The sequence below is a fragment of the Macaca fascicularis genome, chromosome 13, assembly GCF_037993035.2.
Source record: "Macaca fascicularis isolate 582-1 chromosome 13, T2T-MFA8v1.1".
In the NCBI taxonomy this organism is placed as follows: domain Eukaryota; kingdom Metazoa; phylum Chordata; class Mammalia; order Primates; family Cercopithecidae; genus Macaca; species Macaca fascicularis.
Genome location: NC_088387.1, coordinates 60,457,261 through 60,481,674, shown reverse-complemented (window position 1 = coordinate 60,481,674; position 24,414 = coordinate 60,457,261). Strand labels below are relative to the sequence as shown.

At 48.8% G+C, this 24,414-nt stretch overlaps 1 protein-coding gene and 1 long non-coding RNA gene across 15 annotated transcripts in view; one reads left to right on the top strand and one right to left on the bottom strand.

The window, feature by feature from the left end:
- Window positions 1-837, bottom strand: part of USP34 (ubiquitin specific peptidase 34) — a 288,078-nt gene extending 287,241 nt beyond the window's left edge. For all 13 annotated transcript variants that reach the window (XR_012422341.1, XR_012422342.1, XR_012422343.1 and 10 more), the window contains exon 1: window positions 715-837. Coding sequence is in view for 8 of the 13 variants with exons in the window: in XM_045369231.3 (XP_045225166.2) it covers window positions 715-757 (43 nt within the window). In the remaining 5 variants the exon portion in view is untranslated. The remainder of the gene's footprint in view (window positions 1-714) is intronic.
- A 554-nt stretch (window positions 838-1,391) lies between these two features.
- Window positions 1,392-24,414, top strand: part of LOC135966911 (uncharacterized) — a 43,681-nt gene continuing 20,658 nt past the window's right edge. Inside the window, exons 1-3 of one of the 2 annotated variants that reach the window (XR_010580632.2) lie at window positions 1,392-1,444; window positions 2,820-2,900; window positions 4,005-4,185. This is a non-coding gene — a long non-coding RNA (uncharacterized lncRNA). Of the gene's footprint in view, window positions 1,445-2,819; window positions 2,901-4,004; window positions 4,186-24,414 lie in introns of those variants that run through there. The other variant, XR_010580631.2, reaches the window with a different exon arrangement.

Sequence of the window (24,414 nt, the reverse complement as noted above, 5' to 3'; positions counted from 1 at the left end):
GAGAGATAGGCCATAACTATCCCGGGATGGTATGTGTAGCACAGTGCTCTGCCTAACAGAATTTACCATTAAAGCGGTGAATGCTACACTAAGAAGCATCATTAACAAATTTATTTTTAAAATAGGTATGAAGGTTCCAGTCATCACTATCACAGTTCGTTTTCAGCTATTTAAGGTCTGGCTGAAGTGTTTAAGACACCCACACACCCGCAAGGGAGGGAAAAACCACCACCCTGCTCCCGGGGAGTTTAATGAAAATTAACAGGTAAGAGAGGCCTTGGCAGCACGCTGGAAATCAAAGAGGGCTGCCGGAGGGCTTGGACTGCGGAGGAAAGCCTCGTCCTCCGACCCCACCTCCCCGCACCTTCCTGGCAGGGCGAAGGGGGCGAAAGGGGTGAAGGCGGCAAGGGTCTCATTACTGCCTTCATTAATTGACACCTGTAATGAGAAAACTTTCCGAGAGCCCAGAGCACCCGGGCCCGGCCGGGCCGGAGCTCCGCGGCGGCCGCCTCTCGGGCGCCCAGGTAACCCAGCCGGGTTGGGCCCGAGGCGCCGCGGCGGCCGCGCCACCGCGCACCTTCCCAGGGCGCTAGGCCCGCACGCCGCCCAGCCCGGCCGTCCCCTCCCGCAGGCCGCGGCAGCCCGGGGAAGCCAGAGAGCTGCGCGAGGACCCCAAACCGTGCACCCCGACAGGCCGCTACCGCGGCTACTTACTTTCATTTAACACCTCCACCAGGTCTGCGCAGTTCTCGCACATCGTTCGGCCGCCGCCCCCCCCCTCCCCCGCTTCGGATCACACTGACTGATCCCGACCGGCGGGGGGGAGGGGAGAGAGGCGGAGGAGGGGGCTGGCCGGCCGGCGGGGCGGGGAGGCGACGAGGGCGGGCGGCGGCGGGGACGGGGCGGGGAGCAAGAGAATGGGGGAGGGGGCCGGCGGTCCCCGCAGCGGGCGGGGGAAAGGAGGGGAGCGAGGGGAGGTGCGCAGGCCGGAGGGGCGCGGAGGCGCCGGCGGCGGGGAAGGAGGGGAAGGACGGGGGAAGGGGAGAGGGAGGGAGGGGGCGGGTGGGGAGAGAAGCAGCAGAGTCACTTCACCGACCAGACGCCGCGGCCACCGCCGACGCCGCCGCCATTTTAACAGAGCGCTCGGGCTGCGCTCGGCTCTTTCCGCCCGGGCTTAGGAGCGGCCGAGAGGCGCCGCGCGCTCTCATTCCTCCGCCTCCCTCCCTCCCTCGCCTCTTCTCCGCCCCCCACCTCTCCCTCCGCACACACGCTGCACGCTCCACACCCCGCCGTGACTGGCTCGCCGCCCTCCCTTTCCTCTTCCGTCCGGCCTCCCCGCCCTCGGTCCACCCCCTCCGCGCGCTCGCCCACCCCGCCCAGCCCGGATCTCTGTCAGCGGCCGGAAGGGAAACGCGAAGCCAGCGCGGCCGCGGGGGGAGTCCGGGTGAGTAAGAGAAGATGGCGGAGGCAACGAACGGGTAGCAGTTGCGCGGCGTCGCCCACCGCGACACACTCCAGGGGCTCCGAGGCCCGGCGAGCGCCGGGTCACTCGTGCCGTCCTGTCCCCCGCCCCTGGGCTTCGCCATTTTTCCCCAGGGCAGGGTCAGGGAATTGGTGCGGGTTTCTTTGGTGTTCCCCCTCTTCCGCGCTCAGGCTTTTGGGGTGGGGGAAGCAGGGAGTCAACTGGGGTGCCGGGCCGGGCCTACTCCGTTGCTCTCTTTTGGGCGCAAGGGCCACTCCCCACGGGGTCTGAGAGTGCATCATCCCAGGGCCCCGCTTAACTGTATCGGTGATTATCGCTACCCTGATTACCTTGGAGGTCCTCCGTCCTGGAGCAGTAAGATCCTTGACGTAACTAGAAATGGCGGAGTAAAGAGTGTTTGCCTAACATCGCCTCGTTTTTACGGAAGAGGGCCCCTCACGATGTGCCCATCAGCTCCACCTGAAATAGCAAGTAATGCTTCTCAGCTGAGAGCGAATAACGAGGATATTAAGATAAAGAACAGGTGAAGGGGTCAGTCAACTGAAGTTTGTAAGGGAATTTTCCTCCCGCCCGCAATTACACCTTGCTTGCTAATTTTTGTGTCCAACGTGTTTACATAGACATCTGACTGCAAAGTCCGTAAGATTGTGTGCATAATCTCTGAATGATAACCAGGTGTCTATCAAGGCCCTGTAGTAATTCTGTTGATAGCTTTTGTGGAGGTTATGGCGCGCCCATCTCTCCATGCCAGAACCACCTGGTTCCAAATGCTTTACCTTTCAGCTGCTTGAAGTTGATACTGTAAACATTCTGCCCAACCTGTTTTAAGTTGTTTCCTACTAGCAGGTGATCCTTAGGATTGTAGATCTATTCTGCCATCATCTTCCTTCTTCCTTGTCTTTCTCACAGAGTTGGGTTTTTGCAGACTTAATTTGGATCCTGAGGTTGACATTCATTGTCCACTCAACATACATTCCCACCTATCCTTTTTTTCCTTCCCAACACAACCCCAAATATTTTTATTTATTTGGGTTTTTTTTTTTTTTTTTTTTTGAGACAGAGTCTCACTCTGTCGCCCAGGTTAGAGTGCAGTGTTGCGATCACAGTTCACTACAGCCTCCATTTTCTGGGCTCAAGGGATCCTCCCACCTCCCTAGTAGCTGGGACTACAGGCGCTGTCCACCACACGTAGCTAATTGTTTTTTTATTTTTAGTAGGGATAGGGTCTTGCTCTGTTGTCCAGGCTGGTCTCAAACTCCTGGCCTCAATTGATCCTCCGGTCCAAAATGTTGGGATTACAGGTGTGAGCCAACTTGCTGGTCTCCCATTTTTTCAGGTAGCGGTTGAAACCAACCATCATGGTGATCTGACTTCTCTAGGGCTGGCCATACATTATTTGAGCTCTTCCTGATGAAAGGTAAGCAACAATCCTGAGCAACAATGGGAGCCCTCTGTCTACAAAAATTTAAAAATTAGCCGGGTGCGTTGGCTCACGCCTGTAATTCCAGCACTTTAGGAAGCCAAGGTGAGCCAATCACCTGAGGTCGGGAGTTCGAGACCCGCCTGACCGACATGGAGAAAGCTCATCTCTACTAAAAATACAAAATTAGCCAGGCGTGGTGGCACATGCCTGTAATCCCAGCTACTCAGGAGGCTGAGGCAGGAGAATCGCTTGAACCCAGGAGTCAGAGGTTGCGGTGAGCCAAGATCGCGCCATTGCACTCCAGCCTGAGCAACAAGAGTGAAACTCCGTCTCAAAAAAAAAAAAAAATGTTTTTATCTGGTAGTGGTGGCTCACGACTACAGTCACAACACTTTGGGAATCCAAGGCAGATGGATTGCTTGAGCCCAGGAGTTCTACATCAGCCTGGGCAGCATGGTAAAACTCCATCTCCAATAAATAAGAATATTAGCATGGTGCACACCTGTAATCCCAGCTACTGGGGAGGCTGAGGTGGGAGGATCACTAGAGCCTAGGAGATAGAGACTGCAGTGAGCTGTGATCATACCACTGCAGTCTAGCCTGGGTGACAGTGAGACCCTCTCTGGAAAAAAAAGAAATGTAAGCAGAAATCTGCAGGATGGGTTCTTTGGGAAGAATTCCCCTTTCCTGATACAATAAGGGACAAATTCAGCTAACATACCATTTAAACCTTCTTTCTGCCTGAAACATGGTCTCGATACACAAAGTAATACCCATCTTGTAATTTTTTTAACAATTTTATCCCATTTGCAGTTTCATTGTTTAAAAAATTTGATTAAACAGGCCAGGCACAGTGGCTCACGCCTGTAATCCCAGCACTTTGGGAGGCTGAGGCAGGTGGATCACCTGAGGTCAGGAGTTCAAGACCAGCCTGACCAACATGGTGAAACCCTATCTGTACTAAAAATGCAAAAAATTATCCAGGTGTGGTGATGGGTGCCTGTAATCACAGCTACTCAGGAGGCTGAGGCTACAGAATTACTTGAACCCAGGGAGTGGAGGGTTTTTTTTGGTTTGTTTGTTTGTGTTTTTTTGCAGTGAGCTGAGATTCTGCCATTGCATTCCAGCCTGGGCAACGAGCAAAAAAAAATCCATCTCAAAAAAAAGAAAAAAAAAAATGATAAAACAGAATCATAATGTGTGGATCCCTGATGCATCTGAACAGCAGTCTATGCCCAGACTGCTTATGTGAGAAAAATAAAACTTATTTTTCTTGGCTGAGTGTGGTGGTTCACACCTGTATTCCCAGAACTTTGAGAGGTCAAGGAGGGCAGATCACTTGAGGTCAGGAGTTAGAGACTGGCCTGGCCAACTTAATGAAACCTGTTTCTACTAAAAATACAAAAATTAGACTGGGCATAGTGGCTCACACCTATAATCCCAGCACTTTGGGAGGCCGAGGTGGGCAGATCACGAGGTCAGGAGTTCAAGACCAGCCTGGCCAACATAGTGAAACCTTGTCTCTACTAAAACTACAAAAATTAGCTGGGCTTGGTGGCGCACGCCTATAGTCCCAGCTACTCAGGAGGCTGAGACAGGAGAATCACTTGAACCCGGGAGGCAGAGGTTGCGGTGAGCCAGGATCACACCACTGCACTCCAGCCTGGGGGACAGAGCGAGACTCCGTCTCAAAAAAAAAAAAAAAAAAATTAGCCGGACGTGGTAGAGGGCGCGTGTAATCCCAACCACTTGGGAGGCTGAGGCAGGAGAATCGCTGGAACCCGGGAGACGGAGGTTGCAGTGAGCTGCGGTTGCCATTGCACTCCAGCCTGGATAACAGAGCAAGACTCGTCAAAAAAGTTCTTTTTCTTTAAGCCATTTTTCAGATTTTCGTTACTTGTAACCAAACACATTTCTAACTGATACAGATACTCTTTTTTTCTTTTTTTTTTTTTTTTTCTTTAAGACGGAGTCTCGCTCTGTCACCCAGGCTAGAGTGCAGTGGCACGATCTCAGCTCACTGCAACCTCTGCCTCCCGGGTTCACGCCATTCTCCTGCCTCATTCTCCCGAGTAGCTGGGACTACAGGTGCCGGCCACCATGCTCGGCTAATTTTTTGTATTTTTAGTAGAGACGGGGTTTCACCGTATTAGCCAGGCGGGTCTTGAACTCCTGGCTTCAAGTGATCTACCCGTCTTGGCCTCCAAAAGTGCTGGGATTACAGGCAAGAGCCGCTGCACCTGGCTTGATAGAGATTTTTCTTTTTTTTTTTCTTTTTTTTTCTTTTTTTTTGATGAAATCTCACTCTGTCACCCAGGCTGGAGTGCAGTGGCGTGGTCTCGGCTCACCGCAACCTCTACCTCCCAGGTTCAAGCGATTCTTCTGCCTCAGCCTCCCGAGTAGCTGGGACTACAGGCATGCACCACCACACCCCACTAATTTTTGTATTTTTAGTAGAGATGGGGTTTCACCATATTGGCCAGGCTAGTCTCGAACTCCTCACCTCGTGATCTGCCTGCCTCAGCCTCCCAAAGTGCTGGGATTACAGGGCGAAGTGGCTCATGCCTGTAATCCCAGCCCTTCGGGAGGTCGAGGCGGGCGGATCACCTGAGGTCAGAAGTTTAAGACAAGCCTGACCAATATGGAGAAACCCCGTCTCTACTAAAAATACAAAATTAGCTGGGCGTGGTGGCACATGACTGTAATCCCAGCTACTCGGGAGGCTGAGGCAGGAGAATCACTTGAACCCGGGAGGCGGAGGTTGTGGTAACCCGAGATCGTGCCGTTGCACTCCAGCCCGGGCAACAAGAGCAAAACTCTGTCTCAAAAAAAAAAAAAAAACACACAGGACAGGCGAGGCACGGTGGCTCAGGCCTGTAATCCTAGCACTTTGGGAGGCTGAAGCTAGAGGATTGCTTGAACCCAAGGGTCTGAGAAAACCTGGGCAACATGGTGAAACCCGGTCTCTACAAAAAAATTTTACAAATTAGCCAGGCATGGTGCTACACACCTGTAGTCCCAGCTGTTTAAATTGGTGCAAAAGTAATTGCAGGTTTTTTTTTTAATTTTTTGTTTTTGAGATAGAGTCTTGCTCTGTTGCCCAGGCTGGAGTGCAGTAGCATGATCTCGGCTCACTGCAACCTCCACCTCCTGGGCTCAAGCAATTACCCTGCCTTACCCTCCTGAGTAGCTGGGATTACAAGTATGCGCTACCACGCCCAGCTAATTTTTTGTATTTTTAGTAGCGACAGGGTTTCGCCGTGTTAGCCAGGTTGGTCTCGATCTCCTGACCTCGTGATCCACCCGCCTCGGCATCCCGAAGTGCTTGGGATTACAGGCATGAACCACAGCGCTGAGCCAGTAGTTGCAGTTTTCGCCATTAAATACTTCAGATGCCGAGGTGGGAGGATCACCTGAGCCCAGGAGGTTGAGGCTGGGGTGAGCCATGATTGGGCCACTGCACTCCAGCCTGGGAGATAGAGTGAGACCCTGTCTCAAAAGAACGTGCAGAACTTGAGGCCGGGCACGGTGGCTCAAGCCTGTAATCCCAGCACTTTGGGAGGCTGAGACGGGCGGATCACTAGGTCAGGAGATCGAGACCATCCTGGCTAACACGGTGAAACCCTGTCTCTACTGAAAAATACAAAAAACTAGCCGGGCGAGGTGGTGGGCGTCTGTAGTCCCAGCTACTTGGGAGGCTGAGGCAGGAGAATGGCATAAAACCCGGGAGGTGGAGCTTGCAGTGAGCTGAGATCCGGCCACTGCACTCCAGCCTGGGCGACAGAGCGAGACTCTGTCTCAAAAAAAAAAAAAAAAAAAGAACATGCAGAACAACTATTGTAGATGCATAGTAATATGGTGTGTTAAGGACACACTCTGATCCTTACAGAATTTTTTTTTAAGAATCTCTTGCGGCTGGGCGCTGTGACTCGTGCCTGTAATCCCAGCACTTTGGGAGGCCAAGGTGGGCGGATCACGAGGTCAGGAGATCGAGACCATCCTAGCTAACACGGTGAAACCCCATGTCTACTAAAAATACAAAAAATTAGCCGGGTGTGGTGGTGGACACCTGTAGTCCCAGCTACTTGGGAGGCAGAGGCAGGAGAATGGCGTGAACCCAGGAGGCGGGGCTTACAGTAAGTCCAGATTGTGCCACTGCACTCCAGCATGGGGGACAGAGCAAGACTCTCAAAAAAAAAAAAAAAAAATCTCTTGCTTCTTAGGTTTTGTTTGTTTCTTTTTTTTTTGAGGCGGAGTCTTGCTCTGTCCCCCAGGCCGGAGTGCAGTGCCGCAATCTCTCTCTGCTCGCTGCAAGCTCTGTCTCCCGGTTTCACGCCATTCTCCTGCCTCAGCCTCCCAAGTAGTTGGTACTACAGGCGCCCACCACCACACCCAGCTAATTTTTTGTATTTTTAGTAGAGACGGGGTTTCACCGTGTTAGCCAGGATGGTCTCGATCTCCTGACCTCGTGATCCGCCCACCTCGGCCTCCCAAAGTACTGGGATTACAGGCGTGAGCCACCGTGCCTGGCCGGTTTTGTTTCTTTAAAAACATACATGATGCTTAACATGCTTTGAGAGTTTAGAGAATTGTTGTCATAAATGGTCATTGCTCTTCAATCATCTACATCAGAGCTGAATAAACTTTTTTTTTTTTTTTTTGAGGCAAAGTCTCGCTCTGTTGCCAAGTCTGGAGTGCAGTGGCATGCTCTTGGCTCACTGTAACCTCCACCTCTTGGGCTCAAACACTTCTGCTTCAGCACACCACCACACCCATGTAATTTTTGTATTTTTTGTAGAAATGGGTTTTCACCATGTTTCCCTGACTGGCCTCGAACTCTGGAGCTCAGGTGATCTGCCTGCCTTGGCCTTCCAAAGTGCTGGGATTACAGGGTTGAGCCACCATGCTCAGCCTCAACAGACTTTTTGTATAAAGTGCAAACAGTAAAGATTTTATACTTCGTAGATAATATGGGTCTCTTATCACAACTACTCTGTTAGCACAAAAGCAGATGTAGATAATAGGGGAATAAATGGCTATGTTTCAATAAAACCTTATTTATGGACTTTGAAATTTGTATAATTTTCATGTGTCTGTCATAAAATAATATTTTTCTTTAATTTTTTTCAACCATTTAAAATGTTAAAACCATTCTTAGCCCACAAGCCACACAAAACATATAGTAGACCAGAAGTAGCCTTTGGGCTGCAATTTACCAACCCCGTATCTACTTCAATTGATTAACAGATAAGACAGAGGTGGTGGTTCGTGCCTGTAATACCAGCACTTTGGGAGGTTGTGGCAGGCAGATCATGAGGTCAGGAGTTCACAAGCAGCCTGGCCAACATAGTGAAACCCTATTTCTACTAAAAATACAAAAATTTGCCAGGCATGGTGGTGTGCGCCTGTAGTCCCAGCTCAGGAGGCTGAGGCAAGAGAATTGCTTAAACCTGGGAGGCGGAGGTTGTGGTGAGCCGAGATGTACCACTGCACTCCAGCCTGGGCAACAGCAATACTCCATCTCAAAAAAAAAAAAAAAAAAGATAAGGCACAGAAGCCAGTAGAAACAAGGTTTTTACTGCCTCCTAACTCTCGACTCTTCACTCTGCCATGCTGACTTAGTATATATATCAACAGGGACCTTTTAATGTTCTTGAAGAGTGTGCATTCCAAAAGAACAATGAAGCAGAATGTCTTACATTTTATAAATATCCCATCATTTCTTGTAAATTTGAATTTTCAAAACCATAATCAGCAATAATCATACTATCTTTGATAGCTTAAAGTTGACTGTTTTCAATATTTTGTTTGTATGTCATCATCTAGTGGTAGAACTAACCTCTGAATAAAAATAATGTACTATATGAAATTTCTAATTCTACAATTTGTAGTATGTTCCTAAGAACTTGTCTGAAAACCAGCCCCACATAAACAACTTTGGAAAATTACTATTTCCATGGAAATGATTTGTCCTCCTTAGTGTACTGGTTGCTATTATTGAACATAGGCTTTTTTTTTTTTTTTTTTTTTTTTTAAAGACAAAGTCTAGCTCTGTTGCCCAGCCTGATGATCTCCACTCAATGCAACCTCCACCTCCTGGGCTCAAGTGATTCTCCTGTCTCAGCCTCCCCAGTAGCTGGGATTACAGGTGCCCCCTACCACATCTGGCTAGTTTTTGTATTTTTAGTAGAGGCGAGGTTTCATCGTGTTGGTCAGGCTGGTCTCGAACTCCTGCCTTCAAGTGATCTGCCTGCCTCGGCCTCCCAAAGTGCTGGGATTACACGTGTGAGCCACCATGCCCGGCCTGAACATAGGCCTTTAACCTTTGTGTCTTTATTGTATCTGACGTTTGGGGGAAAAGACCAGAATTACTGTGGAGTATACTCTTCTCCCTCACATCCACACTCCAGGTACTATTTTGTACAACTTAGGGCCATTATTAGAAGGCAGGTATGCTATTGTATACTTTCCACAGCACCCAGTCAAGTGCGTCGTTTGTACAGCAGTTTGTACATAAGCTTAGCAAATTGCTGTCTAGTTATTGCTAGAATTACTATATTTAAACAAATTGGATTACATCACTTTGCTGATTAAAACTCTTCTATAATTTCCTGTTGCATCTAGAATAAACTACTTGGGTCTTCTCCAACTTACCTTTCTACTCTTTTTTCTGAGATGGTATGTCGCTCTGTTGCCCAGGCTGGAGTGCAGTGGTGCAATCTTGGCTCACTGCAACCTCTGCCTCCTGGGTCCAAGCGATTCTCCTCCCTCAGCCTCCCAAGTAGCCAGGACTACAGGCATGTGCCACTATGCCTGGCTAATTTTGTATTTTTGGTAGAGATGGGGTTTCTCCATGTTGGTCAGGCTGGTCTCGAACTTCTGACCTCAGGTGATCCGTCTGCCATGCCTTCCCAAAGTGCTGGGATAACAGGCATGAGCTACTGTGCCCAGCCCCCCTTCCCTCTTCTGTCTGCCTTGAATACGTGTGCTGTCTGGAGTAGCAAATGTCAAGGCATTGAAGATGGCAAAATGGTAAGAAAAGTCCTGGGTCCCTGTTGGCATTGTTAATCGGCTTATCAGTGCTATCAACTGCCTTCTTATTGCTCTGTAAAGCTTTTGACTATCTAACAAAAATAAAACCCAAAAGCCAAGGTTGGATTTTTGCAGCCCAATGCAGTCATTAGAGTAGTGTGGTAAGCATAATAACTCCTCCTCTGCGCACCACATGTCCATGTCCAAATCCCCAGAATCTGGGTACCTCACATAGCCAAAGGGACTTTGCCAGTGTAAATACAATAAGAACCTTGAGATGGGGAAGAGTACCCTGGATTTTTCAGGTAAGGCCAATTAATTACCCGGAGCCCTGAAAACAGAGTACCTTTTCCAGCTTTTTTCAGACGAGCTATGACTACACAACACCAAAGATGCAATGTTGCTGGCTTTGAAGGTGGAGGAAGGGGGACTAGGACTCAAGAAATGTGGGTGGGTCTCCAGAAGCTGGAAAAGACAAGAAAATAGATTCTCCCCTTTAACCTCCAGAAAGGAACACAGCACTGCTGACATCTTATTTTTAGCCCGCTGAGACCCATATTGTACTGCTTGCTTACAGAACTATAAGTGGGTTGTTCGCCCGGACGCAGGGGCTCAAGCTTATAATCCCAGCGCTTTGGGAGGCCGAGGCGGGTGGATCACCTGAGGTCAGGAGTTCGAGACCAGCCTGACCAACATAGAGAAACCCCATCTCTACTAAAAATACAAAAATTAGCCGGGTGTGGTGGCGCATGCCTGTAATCCCAGCTACTCGGGAGGCTGAGGCAGGAGAATCGCTTGAACCCGAGAGGCGGAAGTTGCAGTGAACTGAGATCGCACCATTGCACTCCAGCCTGGGCAACGAGAGGAAAACTCCATCTCAAAAAAAAAAAAAACCCACCTATAAGTGGGTTGTCCTAAGCCTCTAGTGTTACGGTAATTTAACAGCAATAGAAAATTAATAGAGGTAACACCAGGCATAGTGGCTCACGCTGTAATCCCAGCACTTTCGGAGGCCGAGGCAGGCAGATCACCTGAGGTCGGGAGTTTGAGACCAGCCTGACCAACATGGAGAAACCCCGTCTCTACTAAAAATACAAAATTAGCTGGGCATGGTGGCACATGCCTGTAATCCCAGTTATTCAGGAGGCTGAGACAGCAGAATAGCTTGAACCCGGGAGGCAGAGGTTGCAGTGAGCCGAGATTGCGCCATTGTACCACCCTAGGCAACAAGAACGAAACTCCATCTCAAAAACAAAAAAAAAGATTAATAGAGGTAGCATGCAAAAATAGGGAACAGCATATGCAAAACCTCTGAGACATAAAATAACTTGGCTGTTTCTAGGAACAAAACTAAGCAAGTATGTAGTCATGATAAATAACCACCAAGAAGGAAGGGGACCCAGGTGGGGGAGAACAATTGTTCTGAGAGACCACTAACCACAGACAACCCACTGGCACAGCTACCTTGCTCCACACATAGCCCCAGCAGCATAACCTCACTCCACACGTAGCCCCGTCCAGCACAACCCTGTAAAACTTGCCTCCAGCCCTTGCCTCTTTGCAGACCTTTCTCTGCTGTGATGCCCCTTGCACCCTTGCAACATATCATATCTTTATACTTTCTTTTTTTTTTTTTTTTTTTTTTTTTGAGACGGAGTCTTGCTCTCTCACCAGGCTGGAGTGCAGTGGTGCAATCTCGGCTCACTGCAAGCTCCACCTCCTGGGTTCAAGTGATTCCCCTGCCTCAGCCTCCTGAGTAACTGGGACTACAGGTGCCCGCCACCACGCACGGCTAATTTTTTATATTTTAGTAAAGGCTGGGTTTCACCATGTTGGCCAGGATGGTCTCGATCTCCTGATCTCGTAATCCGCCCACCTCAGCCTCCCAAAGTACTGGGATTACAGGTGTGGGCCACTGCGCCCAGCCTCTTTATACTTTCTCTAATACATTTACGACTGTCTTGGTACATTCTTTTCCTGCCCATGACACCAGCCCTAGCCAGTTGCACTCGTGACATTTTGGTGGCCATATGGGGAGTGATTGGGGACTACTCCCTTCTCCCCTATTCCTCCAATTCCAGCTTCTTGGTGGACAGAATCCATGAGGGACAATTGAAGGTCCCCGGCCAGGGCCACTCCCCAGCAGATCAGAAGATCCCGGTGGAAAGACATCTGACCACCACGGCCCAATCAGGTGAGAGGTTCAGAGTTTGCTTCCGGTGGACGAACTCCAGTATCTCTCTGGCAATTGATGGCAACTGGTTAGGGCCACTCCCTGTTGTAGCCTGAAGGCCAGGGTTTGAACAAGTTTGCCTGCCTTGCCCAGAAGGGAAGAAGGCTCTCATCTTTTCTGGTCAAAAGTCCCCAGTCACTGCTGGTAGCTCAATTGGCAGCGGAACCTCAACCAGGGCAAGCCTATACACGTTTTGGGGATCTCACCCCCTAGTTCTCCCGTGAAGACAGCCAGCCATCCTGTTCCGGATGTCTTAAGCCAGGTGATCCCAAACAGCACCAGGACTGTGAGTCCTCCCTCAACCTTTTCCCCTCATACCTAGATTAAGCACATAGCATAATTCATACCTGGACTAACCTGGGATCACTCACCCAGTGTTCATCCAGTGTGAGGCCCTAGCACCAGGAGATCCTTTCCAATAGGTGGAACACCCCTTTGAAAAGTGCATCTCTGGCCAGGGACAGTGGCTCACGCCTGTAATCCCAGCACTTTGGGAGGCCGAGACGGGCGGATCAGGAGGTCAGGAGATCAAGACCATCCTGACTAACACAGTGAAACCCCGTCTCTACTAAAAAATACAAAAAACTAGCCGGGCGAGGTGGTGGGCGCCTGTAGTCCCAGCGCGTCTGTAGTCCCAGCTACTGGGGAGGCTGAGGCAGGAGAATGGCGTAAACCCGGGAGGCGGAGCTTGCAGTGAGCTGAGATCCGGCCACTGCACTCCAGCCTGGGCGACAGAGCGAGACTCCGTCTCAAAAAGAAAAAAAAAAAAAAAAAGTGCATCTCTAGGCCAGCCTCAGTGGCTCACACCTATAATCCCAGAACTTTGGGAGGCCCAGATGGGCAGATCGCCTGAGGTCAGGAGTGCGAGACCAGCCTTGCCAACATGGTAAAACCCCGTCTCTACTAAAAATACGTAAATTAGCAGGACGTGGTGGTGCTCACCTGTAGTCCCAGCTACTCGGGAGGCTGAGACAGGAGAATCACCTGAACCTGGGAGGCGGAGGTTGCAGTGAGCTGAGATTGCACCACTGCACTACAACCTGTGCAAAGACAGAGTGAGACTCTGTCTCAAAATAAATAAATAAAATATTGGCTAGCCAGGCATGGTGGCTCATGCCTGTCATCCCAGCACTTTGGGAGACCGAGGCAGGTGGATCACTTTAGGTTAGGAGTTCGAGACCAGTCTAGCCAACATGATGAAACCCCGTCTCTACTACAAATACAAAAATTAACTGGGCATGGTGATGGGCGCCTGTAATCTCAGCTACTCAGGAGGCTGAGGCAGGAAAATCGATTGAACCTGGGAGGTGGAAGTTGGTGTGAGCCAAGATAAATCGACTGAACCTGGGAAATGGAAGTTGGAGTGAGCCAAGATTGCACCATTGCACTCCAGCCTGGGTGATGAGAGCGAAACTCTGTCTCAAAAAAAAAAGGCGGGATAAATTTGACATTCATCCTCTGAAAAAGAAATGTTTTTTTATCGTTGGTGGTGGTAATACAGCATAGCCCCTATGTAAGAAATCCTCAAATTGGCTCCTCATTCTTACATAAATGAGAGCAGAATAAGGAGGACAAGGCTAAGGAGAAAGAAAAGCACAGGGACAGCCTGGACACAGTGGTTTGTGCCTGTGATCCCAGCACTTTGGGAGGCCAAGGTAGGTGGATTGCTTGACTCCAGGAGTTCAAGACCAGCCTGGCCAACATGGTGAAACCCTGCCTCTACTAAAAATTCAAAAATTAGGCTGGGCACGGTGGCTCACACCTGTAATCCCAGCACTTTGGGTGGCCAAGGCGGGTGGGTCACCTGAGGTCAGGAGTTCTAGACCAGCCTAGCCAACACGGTGAAACCTCTACTAAAAATACAAAAATTAGCCAGATGTTGTGGTGGGTGCCTGTAATCTCAGCTACTGAGGAGGCTGAGGCAGGAGAATCGCTTGAACCCAGGAGCTGGAGGTTGCAGTGAGCCAAGATCACGCCACTCCACTTCAGCCTGGGTGACAGAGTGAGAGTCTCTCTCAAAAAAAAAAAAAAAAAAAAAAAGGCCGGGCGCGGTGGCTCAAGCCTGTAATCCCAGCACTTTGGGAGGCCGAGACAGGCGGATCACAAGGTCAGGAGATCGAGACCATCCTGGCTAACACGGTGAAACCCTGTCTCTACTAAAAAAAATACAAAAAACTAGCCAGGCGAGGTGGCAGGCTCCTGTAGTCCCAGCTACTCAGGAGGCTGAGGCCGGAGAATGGCGTAAATCCGGGAGGCGGAGCTTGCAGTGAGCTGAGATCCGGCCACTGCACTCCAGCCTGGGCGACAGAGAGAGACCCCGTCTCAAAAAAAAAAAAAAAAAAAGAAAGCCTGGCACAGTGGCTCACGCCTGTAATCCCAGCACTTTGGGAGGCCGAGGCAGGCGGATCACGAGGTCAGGAGATGGAGACCATCCTGGCCAACATGGTGAAACCCCGTATCTACTAAAAATACAAAAATTAGCTGGGCGTGGTGGTGCGTGCCTCTAATCCCAGCTACTCAGGACGCTGAGGCAGGAGAATCGTTGGAATCAGGGAGTCTGAGGTTGTAGTGAGCTGAGATGGTGCCACTGCACTCCATCCTGGCAGCAGAGCAAGACTTCGTCTCAAAAAAAAAAAAAAAACCCAGAGGGACAAGAGGCAGGCTCAACTGTTAGCTGCTCTAGAACTCCCTGACCCCCTCCAGGGTGCCTTAAAGACACTCGTCTAGGTAATTGCCATTGGTGCAGGAAGACAGGCCACTGGAAGGAAGCCAAACTGCCCCAATGGAATAAATGGGAAAAAGCCCCATGTGACTTGCACCCTTTGCCACAAGCTCAGCCACTGAAAATGGGACTTCCCTGAGAGCCAGAGGGCCCCCAGGACAGAATCCCAACCCTCAATGGCATTGAGCTGAAGAGGCTCTGCTCCAGCTGGCTTGCAAATCAGACATCATCATCAGCAGGACAAAGCCAAGGGCAACTCTGAAAATAGCAAGTAAAGTTATAAATTTCCCTTTGGGTTCAAGAACTGCCTACTCTGTACTTATCTGCTCTGAGCAACTCTCCTCCAAATCCTGTTGGGTTTGGGGCAGATGGCACCCCTCCCTCCAAAAAACAAATTCACACCCCTTTACATTACTTAAGGGATCAGTTACCATTCTCCCACCAGTCCCTGGTAATGTCTAAATACCCCACATCCCTCTGGGGCAAAGATGGGTGCCTGTTTAATATTTACCCATGCTCTGAATTCATCTTTCCCTCTAATAGCCCTATTTATCCCAGGAAAGCCACGTAAATCTTTAACCAATAACTTCTACCTCGATAGCCCTAACTCAGGGGTTTAAAATACTTATTCAAACAAGCCCACATTTATTCAAACAAGATGTGGCAAGAAATCTAACCAAGCAATTTTTTAAGAAGTGGGAACTTCTACACTATAAAGGTTGTAAAGGTGGCTGGGTGCAGTAGCTCACATCTATAATCCTAGCACTTTGGGAAGCCAAGGCAGGTGGAGCACAAGGGCAGGAGATAGAGACCATCCTGGCTAACATGGTGAAACCCTCTCTCTACTAAAAATACAAAAAGTTAGCCGGGTGTGGTGGTGCGTACTTGCAATCCCAGCTACTCAGGAGGCTGAGGCAGGAGAATCGCTTTAATCTGGGAAGCGGAGGTTGCAGTGAGCCGAGATCGCGCCACTGCACTCCAGCCTGGGAGACAGAGCAAGACTCCATCCCTCCTACCAAAGAAAGGTTGTAAAGGGGCCGGGCGCGGTGGCTCAAGCCTGTAATCCCAGCACTTTGGGAGGCCGAGACGGGCGGATCACGAGGTCAGGAGATCGAGACCATCCTGGCTAATACGGTGAAACCCCGTCTCTACTAAAAAAATACAAAAAACTAGCCGGGCGAGGTGGCGGGCGCCTGTAGTCCCAGCTACTCGGGAGGCTGAGGCAGGAGAATGGCGTAAACCCGGGAGGCGGAGCTTGCAGTGAGCCGAGATCGCGCCACTGCACTCCAGCCTGGGTGACAGAGCCAGACTCCGTCTCAAAAAAAAAAAAAAAAAAAAAAAAAAAAAAAAAAAAAAAAAGTTGTAAAGGTAAAGAGGTATTTTTGGTAAGGAAGGTTATTTAAAAGAGATTTTATATGAGAAAGGATCTCATATGGTAAATTCTTGTTCTAAAGTGAAATGACTCGTTTTAAAAGAAGGATGTTTAGGACAAGTAAAAGTCCAAGAATGTTGTAGATTATCTAAGTCATGAGAAAATTCATGAAAGGAAATTTATAAAAGGGATGTTGTATGTAATTAAGGCATAATAATCACCGGGCGTGGTGGCTCATGCCTGTAATCCCAGCACTTTGGGAGGCCAAGGCGGGCAGATCACGAGGTCAAGAAATCGAGACCATCCTGGCCAACATGGTGAAACCCCGTCTCTACTAAAAATACAAAAATTTGCTGTGCTGACTGTTGCACCCTTGCCTGTACTTCCAGCTACTTGGGAGACTGAGGCAGGAAAGTCACTTGAATCCAGAGGTGAGGGCTACATGAGCTGAGATTCACTACACTCCAGCCTGGTGACAGTGTAAGACTCCATCTAAAAAAAAAAAAAAACAACAACAACAACTCTAAAATTGGTTCCCTATGCTGTGTCTAATTAAATTCAAACACTTTTTCATTGAGTTCAATTTCCAGGTTATCTAAATGGGCTTCCAGTAAGGTAAAACAGTCACACTGCAAAAAATTTTTCTTTGCCTTTTCGGTAACTGGCTTAAGAAACAAAACTATCTTCTGGAATTCAACAACAGTTTTACCTTCAAGTGATGCTGCAAATGGGATATTAGTCTCTCCCCAGTGATGCCTGCTACCTTTCCAAATCTCCCCTGGATTCAACTGAATGCCAGTTTCACTTTGACATGCTCTCCTTCTCTGATGACTCCCTCCGGCAAAATGCAATATCCTAAGTGCCACAATCAGGAACAGTGATTCACAGGGTCTCCTAACAGACCAACAATAATAGGTAGGGCCAGTCCTATGCCCAGGTTCAGCAGAAAGTAATTGGAAGATGAGATCTCCACCCCAGTGCCAAAGATTTTTCACTGTTCTTGGGGTGGGTTGTGGAGTCCTGGTAAATAAGCAACAATGAGGAAGGGGACTGGGGCCAGGTCTGGGAGAACAATTTGTCTCAGAGACTACTAATCCCAAACAACCCACTAGCACAACTACCTTGCTCCACACATAGCCCCAGTGGCATAACCTCATTCCGCATGTAGCACCCTCCAGCAAGACCTTATAAAACTTCCCTTCAGCCCCTGCTCTTTGCAGACAGCCCCTTCTTTGCTGTGCTGACCGTTGCACCCTTGCAGTGTATCTTCATACTTTCACTAATACATCTGCCCTTCTTTACCTATGACCATCTTGGTAAATTCCTGCCCATGACACCAGCCCCAGCCTGTCACACTTGCAACAGCCATCATGACTACAATGTGGTTGATGGAAAAGACCTGAGCCAGATGGCCGGGCGCGGTGGCTCAAGCCTGTAATCCCAGCACTTTGGGAGGCCGAGACGGGCGAATCACGAGTTCAGAAGATCGAGACCATCCTGGCTAACACGGTGAAACCCCGTCTCTACTATAATACAAAAAAAATTAGCCAGCCGAGGTGGCGGGCGCCTGTACTCCCAGCTACTCGGGAGGCTGAGGCAGGAGAATGGCGTGAACCCGGGAGGCGGGGCTTGCAGTGAGCTGAGATCCGGCCACTGCACTCCAGCCTGGGCAACAGAGCCAGACTCTGTCTCAAAAAAAAAAAAAAAAAAAAAAAAAAAAGACCTGAGCCAGATGTTGCAGAGCACAAAAATCTTGCCAAGATTTTTGCCTACATCATACAAGCAATGGGAAACTTTGAAGTCTGGAAGCAGCAAAATCAGATTTGTATTTTATTTTGTATGTTGTTATTATTATTGAGACTGAGTTTCGCTCTGTCCTCCAGGCTGGAATGCAGTGGCACAAGCTCAGCTTACTGCAACCTTTGCTCCCAGATTGAAGCGATTCTCCTGGCTCAGCCTCAGCCTCGCGAGTAGCTGGGATTGCAGGCACACACCATCATGCCTGGCTAATTTTTTGTGTATTTTTGGTATAGATGGGGTTTCACCATGTTGGCCAGACTGGTTTTGAACTCCTGACCTCAGGTGATCCATCCGCCTCAGCCTCCCAAAGTGCTGGGATTACAGGCATGAGCCACTGTGCCCAGCCAGGTTTGTATTTTAAAATATTGTGACCAATCTGTAGAGCATGACTTGAAAGTAGAAAACTGGGCCCACCGCAGTGGCTCACGCCTGTAATCCCAGCACTTTGGGAGGCCTGGGTGGGTGGATCATGAGGTCAGGAGATCGAGACCATCCTGGCTAACAAGGTGAAACCCCGTCTCCACTAAAAATACAAAAAATAAGCCGGGTGTGGTGGCTGGCACCTGAAGTCCCACCTACTGGGGAGGCTGAAGCAGGAGAATAGCCTGAACCCAGGAGGCGGAGCTTGCAGTGAGCCGAGATTGCGCCACTGCCCTCCAGCCTGGGCGACAGAGCAAGACTCCATCTGAAAAAAAAAAAAAATAGAAAACTGGAGGGTGAAGAATATTAATCCAAAAAGATAACGATAGCTTGGACTAGGATAATAGGAAAGAAATGGAGAAAAGAGAGTCAACTCTAAGGATGTTTTAGGGGAGAAAGGAAAAAGACATGGTTGATGAGTATGAAGAGAGGCAAAAAACGGTATCAGGGCTGTCTCCAGATTTGTGATTTGCACAGGTGAGTTAATATGCCCATTGACTAAGTGCCCATAAACTAGTGCCTTTAGCAAAGATAGAGATCACTTGAAGGGAGATGAAGTTAAGATGAAGTTAAGATGAGAAGCATTATCTTGAAAGTGTTCAATTTGAAGTACCTGTGAGATTACTAAAAGGAATTGTTGAGTAGGCAGCTGTTTTTGAATTTAAAGGTCAGAGAAGGTCGGGCGCAGTGGCCCACACTTGTAATCCCATCATTTTGGTAGGCCAAGGGCCAAGGTGGGTGGATCACGAGGTCAGCAGTTGGGACAAGCCTGACCAACATGGTGAAACACCGTCTCTACTAAAAATACGAAAATACAAGAATTAGCCAGGTGTGATGACGTGCACCTGTAATCCCAGCTATTCAGGAGGCTGAGGCAGGGGAATCCCTTGAACCTGAGGCGGAGTTTGCAATGAGTCCAGATCGCGCCATTGCACTCCAGCCTTGGCGACAAAGCGAGACTCTGTCTCAAAAAAAGAAAAAAAGGCCAGGCGCGGGTGGCTCACGCCTGTAATCCCAGCACTTTGGGAGGCCGAGGCGGGTGGTTCATGAGGTCAGGAGATCGAGACCATCCTAGCTAACACGGTGAAACCCCGTCTCTATTAAAAAAAATGCAAAAAAGCCGGGCGCGGTGGCTCAAGCCTGTAATCCCAGCACTTTGGGAGGCCGAGACGGGCGGATCACGAGGTCAGGAGATCGAGACCATCCTGGCTAACACAGTGAAACCCCGTCTCTACTAAAAAATACAAAAACATAGCCAGGCGAGGTGGCGGGCGCCTGTAGTCCCAGCTACTCAGGAGGCTGAGGCAGGAGAATGGCGTGAACCCGGGAGGCGGAGCTTGCAGTGAGCTGAGATCCGGCCACTGCACTCCAGCCTGGGCGACAGCGTGAGACTCCGTCTCAAAAAAAAAAAAAAAAAAAAAAGCAAAAAAAATTAGCTGGGCTTAGTGGCGGGCGCCTGTAGTCCCAGCTACCCAGGAGGCTGAGGCAGGAGAATGGCGTGAACCCGGGAGGCGGAGCTTGCAGTGAGCCGAGATCGTGTCACCGCACTCCAGCCTGGGCGACAGCGAGAAACTCTGTCTCAAAAAAAAAAAAAAAAAAGGTCCGAGAAAAGATCTGGACTGGAAAGATAAATGTGAAAACAGTCCTTAGTATACTTGTGTACTGTCTCTTTTCTTTTTTCTTTTTTAGAGTTTCGCTCTGTCGCCCAGGCTGGAGTGCGGTGGCGCGATCTCGGCTCACTGCAAGCTCCGCCTCCCGGGTTCACGCCATTCTCCTGCCTCAGCCTCCCGGGTAGCTGGGACTACATGCGTCCGCCACCGCGCCCGGCTAAGTTTTTTGTATTTTTGGTACAGACGAGGTTTCACCATGGTCTCAATCTCCTGACCTCGTGATCCACCCGCCCCGCCTTCCAAGTGCTGGGATTACAGGCGTGAGCCAGCGCGCCCGGCTCTAGCTCTATTGCCCAGGCTGGAGTGCTGTGGCATGATCTTGGCTCACTGCAACCTCTGCCTCCCAGGTTCAAGCGATTCTCCTGCTTCAGCATCCCGAGTAGCTGGAATTGCGCCCAACACGACGCCCAGTTAATTTTTGTATTTTTAGTAGAGACGGCCTTTCACTGTATTGGCCAGGCTGGTCTCGAACTCCTGACCTTGTGATCAGCCCGCCTTTGCCTCCCGAAGTGCTGGGATTACAAGCATGAGCCACCGAGCCCAGCCACTGTCTTTTTTCTTTGTGGGGGAAAGATAACTGCTACACCTTTAGCACTACTTAGAAGTTCCAGATATGAAGGAAAAGGAAAGAGCCAGTCCCTCAACTATCCCCTCTTATCAGGAAAGCAAAAGCTTTCCAGAAATCCCTACAGCTAACGTTACTTTGGGTCTCATTTACCCAAATTATTATTATTGTTATTATTATTATTATTATATTTTTTGAGACGGAGTCTCACTGTCGCCTAGGCTGGAGTACTGTGACACAATCTCAGCTCACTGCAACCTATGCCTCCCGGGTTTAAGCGATTCTCCTGCCTCAGCCTCCCGAGTAGCTGGGATTATAGGCACCCACCACCACGCCCAGCTAATTTTTGTATTTTTAGTAGAGACGGGGTTTCACCATGTTGGTCAGGCTGGTCTGGAACTCCTGACCTCGTGATCCGCCAGCGTCAACCTCCCAAAGTGCTGAGATTATAGGTGTGAGCCACCACTCCTAGCCTCATTTACCCAAATTCCTTTTTTTTTTTTTTTTTTTTTGAGAGGGAGTCTTGCTCTGTCACCCAGGCTGGAGTGCAGTGGCACAATCTCAGCTCACTGCAAGCTCCGCCTCCCAGGTTCACGCCATTCTCCTGCCTCAGCCTCCCGAGTAGCTAGGACTACAGGCGCCCGCCACCACGCCTGGCTAATTTTTTTGCATTTTTAGTGGAGACGGGGTTTCACGGTGTTAGCCAGGATGGTCTCGATCTCCTGACCTTGTGATCCGCCCGCCTTGGCCTCCCAAAGTGCTGGGATTACAGGCATGAGCCACCATGCCTGGCCACCCAAATTCTTATCACAAAGCTATCCTTAGCCTCAAGGAATGCTTGAAAATTCATATTCTGCTTTTTAGCCTGTATGGTAAAGGAAGCTGGTGTTAACTGAGTTTATCTACAGTACATGCCAAAAGTGGTAAACAAAGCTGTAAGATCATACAAGGAGAGCAAATACAGTGAAAAGAAAAGGACCAAAGACAGCTTTGAAGGAGTCTTTGTGAACCAGGGTCTCTGTCACCCAGGCTGGAGTGCAGTGGTACCATCACAGCTCACTACAGCCTTCTTGACCACCTCTTACCTCTGCCTGGACTGCAGATGTGCACCACCACTGTTTTTTGTAAATATGAGGACTGTGTTGCCCAGGCCGACCTCCCAAAATGGTGGGATTACATCCATGTGCTACCATCATGCCTTCTTTTTTTTTTTTTGAACCACTCAGACTGCATCCTGCCACACCACACCCGGCCATGAGGGACTCTTAATATCTAAAATTTGAGGCCGGGCGCGGTGGCTCAAGCCTGTAATCCCAGCACTTTGGGAGGCCGAGACGGGCAGATCACGAGGTCAGGAGATCAAGACCATCCTGGGTAACACGGTGAAACCCCGTCTCTACTAAAAAATACAAAAAACTAGCCGGGCGAGGTGGTGGGTGCCTGTAGTCCCAGCTACTGGGGAGGCTGAGGCAGGAGAATGGTGTAAACCCGGGAGGCGGAGCTTGCAGTGAGCTGAGATCCGGCCACTGCACTCCAGCCTGGGCGACAGAGCGAGACTCTGTCTCAAAAAGAAAAAAAAAAAATAAATAAAAAATAAATAAATAAATAAAATAAAATAAAATTTGAGTAAAGGAAGAGAAGAGGCCTCACATTTACAGAATGTGCTTGGTTGGCCAGGCACACACCTGTAATCCCAGAACTTTGGGAGACCCAGGTAGGAGGCTCACTTGAGGCTAGGTGTTTGAGATCAGTGTAGGCAACGTAGCAAAACTGTCTTTTTTTTTTTTTCGAGATGGAGTTTCACTCCGTCGCCCGAGCTGGAGTGAAGTGATGTAATCCCGGCTCACTGTAACCTCCGCCTCCCAGGTTCAAGCAATTCTCCTGCCTCAGCCTCCCAAGTAGCTGGGATTATAGGCACCCACCACCATGCCGGGCTAATTTTTGTATTTTTAGTAGAGACAGGGATTTACAGACTAGGGGAGATTCATTGCATCTGAAGGATCTTTTTCTGTAACTACCACTAAATGACCTTAAGCAAGTTACTTAATCTTTATGTGCCTCAGTTTCCTCAACTATAAAATGGAGATTAATGATAGTACTTACGTCAGGATTGTTGTGAGGATTAAATGGGTTAATATAGATGAAGTGTGTAGAACAGTGTTTGACTCATAATAAGCAAATAATTAAATGTAAGCATGTAAGCTACTATCTGGAGATTTAAAAAATTGCCTCCTTGGAATTTCTGTTTTCTGAAACTTTGATTGTCATGAGAATACCTTGGAGGGCCTTGTGTGTTTTTAAAAAAGAAAACAAGAACATATTCTAGGCTGGGTGCAGTGGCTCACACCTGTAATCCCACCAGTTTGGGAGGCCGAGGTGAGCAAATCACTTGAGGTCAGGCGTTCAAGACCAGCCTGGCCAACATGGCGAAACCCTGTCTCTACTAAAAATACAAAAACTAGCCAGGTATGGTGGCACATACCTGTAATCCCAGCTACTTAGGAGGCTGAGGCAGGATAGTTGTTTGAACCCGGGAGGTGGAGGTTGCAGTGAGCCAAGATTGTGCCACTGCACCCCAGCCTGGGTGACAGAGACAGACTGCGTTTTAAGAAAAAAAAAAGGGTGGTGCGCATCCTGTAGCCTCAACTACTCGGAGGCTGAAGCACGAGAATTGCTTGAACCTGGGAGGCGACAGTTGCAGTGAGCTGAGATCGCACCACTGCACTTCAGCCTTAGCAACAGAGGGAGACTATGTCTCATAAAAAAAGCTTATTCTTTGCCTGTTTCCCAAATATTGTGACTATGTAGGCCTGGTGCAAATAAACTATTTTAATAAGTGCTCTAGGTAATTCTAATGCAAATGGTCCTTGTCTGACCCAGGAGAAACACAATAGTCAAGTTTAATCCTATTTCCTCAAGTAATTTCTTCCTATGTTTGAAAGCAGAAGTCCGATTTCCCTTGAGATTTTTCTTTGGCTCAGAACATCCAGAGTTCTTTTACTTCTTCCTCATGTAAAATAGCTTCAGGTCTGTATGTGATCCTGACTGAGAAATTAAGTCTTGTCTAGAGAATAAGCAATATTTAATTAAAACATAATATCTCAAAGTATGGTCTGACAGCACAGAGTAGCATATTATCTCTCTGGGCAACACACTTTAATGTAGCCACATCATAATATTTAGCCATTCTAAACTATAGTTAATTAAAATATTTAGGTATTTTTCACATGTTTTGCAGGAAAGCCAAATCTTTCCCTATATTTGTACAATTGTTCCTTTAACATACCTGCAGTATTTTGCAGTTGTTTATTATTGTAACCACTTTTCTCCTTATAAAAGTAAAACATGCTTATAGTAAAAACTATAGAAAAATATGAAGAAACTAAATACTGACCATTATCTCATTCCCAATCATAGGCACAGTTAACATCTTAATGCATGTCTTTTTTTTTTTTGAAACGGAGTCTCACTCTGTTGCCCAGGCTGGAGTGCAATGGCTTGAACTCAGCTTGCTGTAATCTCTGCTCCTCGGGTTCAAGCGATTCTCCTGCCTCAGCCTCGCAAGAGCTGGAATTACAGGCACGTGCCACCACGCCCTGCTAATTTTTGTATTTTTAATAGAGACAGGGTTTCACCATGTTGCCCAGTATGGTCTCGAACTCCTGACCTCATGATCTGCCCGCCTTGACCTCTC